We start from the raw sequence: 4,777 nt of genomic DNA, 5'->3' as shown, positions 1-4,777 counted from the left end.
GTTCAGCATCAGTAGTTTGACTAAAATACGTGATTCAGGAGCGCATCCTACTAGGCAAAATCATGTTCGTTCTTTAAATACATTTATGAATATACATGCAGTTTTGTGTCTGAGTTTAGAGTATTTAGAGTTTAAATACAGATGTTGTTTTTAAGCTGATCTTTTTGACAGTAAAAACCAATAACTTTTGCGGGAATTTCGCGTTCCTTTCTTTGGAGGCAACACCTTAATTCAAAGTTTATGGTGAATTTTTATTTATTTTTATTTTTTAAAATGTAAAAACTGTCAGCTCAATGAAAAGCAGCATGAAGTTCGACTTAAATCAAGAGGGAAAATGGAAGACTCTTTCTCTTCTCTTCTCTCTGAAGCATGCAGCTGACATCTCCCGCGCTCCTTTCAGGGAGTAATGTATCTGTCATCCCCCAAATAAATTCATCTCTCATGTAGAGCCCTAAACAATAAATGTGTACAAGGCAGCTCGCGCTCGTTTATTCTGGATCTCTTCGATCAAATGGTGCGGCTTTCTCATCTGCGTTCTTTTCTATGATCAAAGCTCCATTTATCAAATACGTTAGACTGGTAATGTGAGTTTCTCCACATAGCTGACATCTCCTGCCTCTTTTCTCCCTCGTACCCTCTCTTCTCCTCGAGGTAGTCATGGCAAGATCTCGCTCTCCTCCAGAAGCCCATTACACAGTGGAAATTAGACACTAAACCAGGCAGCAGAAATCAATGAGAGAGCTGGAGTGTATTGAAGCGCCTGAAGCGAATACATTATCCATTTATTTGTTTAGGAGACATCCACAGTGGAGGCCTAGTCCATGTTTTTTTTCTTAATACTGCGTGTTTTTTGATACTTCTTTTAAACGCGAAATAATTTTTTGAAAGGCAGCGGGTGAAAAGAAGAAGGAATCTTGCTCAGTGCCACAATATATCGACACACCTACCTTTGCAAAGGAAATTCATGTCTAGCAAGCCCATGACAGTGAATTTAATAATATGAATATGCAACTGTGGACCGTGTTGGGTTTGGTTAAATGTGCCTACAAAAACACTCAGCCAGCATGTAAATAAATAAAATATGTAAATAAATAAAGTAAAAAATAGACAGTAAGGCAATTCATTAAAGTTTGCAACAGTGTTTTTTTAGTGCATGCCCCAATGACACAATGACAAGATTTTTTTTTTTTTGCATGCTATCATGTGATATAAATGCAGCAATAGTATTTCAAAGCCAGACAGCTCAATGTGAAATTCTGAAGTCTTATAATATATTTATATGAGGAACAGAGTGGACTATATATTTATTTATTTATTTGTTTGTCTGTTTATTATTTTTTATTTATTCATTCATTCATTCATTCATTTATTAGCATACATTTAAGGCTGTACGACAAATACTAAGTGATGTAATTATAATATTTAAAAATATATATTTTTTGCATAATTATGAGAATTTGTCCTTCATTGTCATGAAATTAACGTTACTGTTTATTTTCCATTTTATTTATGTGAAATAATATTATAAATTCATTAAAATAGTTTATTTAAACAATAATAGTTTAAAATAAAATCCCCAACTCGAGTATCTACGCTTAAGACTTTTTAGATTAGTCTAGATTTTGGTCTATTCTCTCACACACATCGATGTTATGTATAGATCAATTTTATGATATTTCTATGGTGAAGTTGGATACTTCTGGAATCCTAAAAGCTTTATTCACCAATCATTGCGAATGTAAGGAAAACACTGGCCACAACAGTCAGAATTTCTCCTCTTGTGTCACATAGAGGAAATCTTATGGGTTTGAAACGACATAAGGATGAAAGAATGTGAACTGTTTCTTTAAGGTAATTTCTTGTGGCTGGGTGTGAGTTTGTGAGGATGAACGAGTCAAGCTGAGTAAAATGGGTGGTGCAAACGTCTCACCTCTTGCACAGAAGCTTGTTGAAAGAGAGGTATAAGAGGATTAGTTCTCGGTATGTCAATGTGAATCTGCAGGGAAGAGACACAAAAAGAGGAGCACAAGCAGGTTACGACAGAACGGACTAGCGAGAAAGAGAAACGAGCCTGGCCATTTGAGGCTGCGCCTGAGAAGAAACTCGCTGAATTCTGGTATTCTACTTCCTGTTTACCTTAACACACGCTTTCCAACAAAACATTTTTGAGCTCAAGACTGAGCTGGCCGACCAGAAGACAGTTTGACAGACAGACAGAGACAGACGGATGATGATCGAGTGACATGCTTTTGAGTGGATGGTGGACAGAAGCATGTGACGTGACTCTGGGCGCTCCATCTGTCCTCTTACCTCGGTTACCTTGGGCTGCAGAACTAAACTTTCCGGACTCATCCGGGGAATATCTATGTGAATCTGATGGTTCAGAAAACACACAAACACGTATACAAAAATGTGGATGTCAGGAACATAAAGAGAGTTATGGAACTGAGAGAACACAAATACACATATACATTTGAACAAACAGGAGAATTTTTTAATTCATATAGATGATTCATTCTGCAGAAATGATTAATCATATGAAGCACTTCATTTGCAATGAATTTTAATATAATATGTGACCCTGGACCACAAAACCTGTCATAAGGGTCAATTATTCGAAATAGGACAATATTATATTATATTAATATAGGACAATATTTGGCCGAGATACAACTATTTCAAAATCTGAGAGCGCAAAGAAATCAAAATATTGAGAAAATCGCCTTTAAAGTTGTCTAAATGAAGTTCTTAGCAATGCATATTACTAATCAAAAATTAAGTTTTGATATATTTACGGTAGGAAAAATATCTTCATGGAACATGATCTTTACTTAATATCCTAATGATTTTTGGCATAAAAAAAATCTATAATTTTGACCCATACAATGTATTTTTGGCTATTGCTACAAATATACCCCAGTGACTTAAGACTGGTTTTGTGCTCCAGGGTCACATATATACTACAATATTTATAATAAAAATGTAAAGTTTTCATTTCACAAACTAATATACATTGTTTTACATTTAATTTTAAATTATATGAATTTTATATTTAATACTGTTTAGAGGTTTATACATGGTATATTACGTTATATATCATTGAATTTTTTTTTTATATGATTGCATTGGCTATTTTCATGAAAATTAAGCACTTTCCTACTCTTCCAATAATGATTCTCTTTAGGTTATCCTTGCTCTACTACTAGATTTGTTTTAATCATACATTTAAGGTATTAGAACAAACACTAAATGTTGTATATCATTTTACCTTCCCAATTCAATTAAATAAATTACAAAATAATTATACAATTAAAAATAACAGCAGCAATAATCAAAATAATATATATTAAAATTTCACAAATAAAGTGTTTTTCCATTTTATGTAAAATTTAATTAAAATTAAACTATAGTATTAAATTTCATTAAGCTTCTAAGGCAAAAAAAAGCCTTAGTGATTGTAAAAAGCAAACTATTTTTTTAAGAATAAATATGAATTTATTATTATTTATTCTTAATCATTTTTGAGTGAAACATAAGCAATGTCCTTAATAAGCTATGTGAGAATCACCCAGATATAGCTTGCAAGAGGTGAATCAAATGTGTGAATCTCACATCGCCAGTGATCACTAGACGTCAGTCTTAAATCAGGTAGACATTTATCAGATCAGAGTGACAGCAACAGCCTGATCTTCACATCCTCCTGCCAATACACTGGAGATTTAAACATTCCTTGTCATCTTTTCCTCTTCTGCATTACAATATCAAACACTATCTGTTGGTGGCATTTCTAAACATTATGAGCTCCTAACAGTTTGGCAAAGCTAACATACTGCTGCTTCCAAGACTTCAATCAGTACGTGTAAACAACCAGAAACCCTGACTATATAACAGTATACCCCTGGCTTTGAACTTGAAAATTCTTTGATTAAACAGCAGAATTAGGACTGGCTGTGCGGAGCTGTATGGGAAGTCAGGAAGTTAAAAGGAAATCAGAGGAAATTCTGAATCATCTCCAGAGTATTTGATTCAGTTAATTATTGCTTTCATCCTGCATAAAGTTCAGTTAGCAGTATTCTCTAGTACTGTAGGAGGCCTCTTCCACAAATAAGGTACAAAATATCACCAGAAACTAGGGCTGGGTAAAAAATATTGAAATCTCGATATTAATCGATTCTCATTTTTACGGAACGATATCGATTCTTAAATCCCAAGAATCCATTAGTCTAGCCTGTTTTCAGTTAATGGACGGAACATTGAAGGGCACTTCCCATCCAATATATCGCAATAAGCATTGTGCTTTGGTACTTTTAATATGAAACAGTCTCAGATTTCAAATTATGTCCATTGAATTGCAATATTCAAACAACAAATGCCGTTTTGGCGCTGTTTAATGTGGAGTGACAGATCGCTGTAGCGCCTCAGTTCAACAGACGCAGCAGCGCGAGGCGCATGTGAACTGATCATCTCCTCCACATTAATACCAGCTTCAGCACAAAATAAACATGACTAAACATCCGAAGGTAAGTTAAAAGAAAGAGTACAACTTTACAATCCATATCCTGTCTCATGTAATCGCTTAATCAAGTGTTTCAGCTGCACAAAGACGTCAATATAACGGCTTGTAAACAATGTCATGTAACGTCACATTTACCTCAGAAAAACATATTTGGTGACCATAAACTCATTAGTCAGATAGAAAAATAAACTGTAGAGAGGGGCATTTTGCTAAATATATGCACCATATAACATATTCATTATACATTTTACTGTTCTTCAA

At 34.2% G+C, this 4,777-nt stretch overlaps 1 protein-coding gene across 3 annotated transcripts in view; it reads right to left on the bottom strand.

Annotated features, from left to right (window-relative positions):
- Nucleotides 1-4,777, bottom strand: part of LOC107689730 (TBC1 domain family member 22B-like) — a 163,240-nt gene that overhangs the window by 111,479 nt on the left and 46,984 nt on the right. For 2 of the 3 annotated variants that reach the window (XM_016487860.1, XM_016487861.1), the window contains exon 7: nt 1,931-1,996. In XM_016487860.1, coding sequence (XP_016343346.1) covers nt 1,931-1,996 — 66 coding nt within the window. Of the gene's footprint in view, nt 1-1,930; nt 1,997-2,310; nt 2,374-4,777 lie in introns of all 3 variants that reach the window. The other variant, XM_016487862.1, reaches the window with a different exon arrangement.

This window comes from Sinocyclocheilus anshuiensis, unplaced genomic scaffold (genome assembly GCF_001515605.1).
Source record: "Sinocyclocheilus anshuiensis isolate Anshui unplaced genomic scaffold, SAMN03320099.WGS_v1.1 scaffold1014, whole genome shotgun sequence".
Taxonomy (NCBI): domain Eukaryota; kingdom Metazoa; phylum Chordata; class Actinopteri; order Cypriniformes; family Cyprinidae; genus Sinocyclocheilus; species Sinocyclocheilus anshuiensis.
The sequence above is the reverse complement of the archived record's forward strand: the minus strand, read 5'-3'. Positions and strand labels throughout refer to the sequence as shown.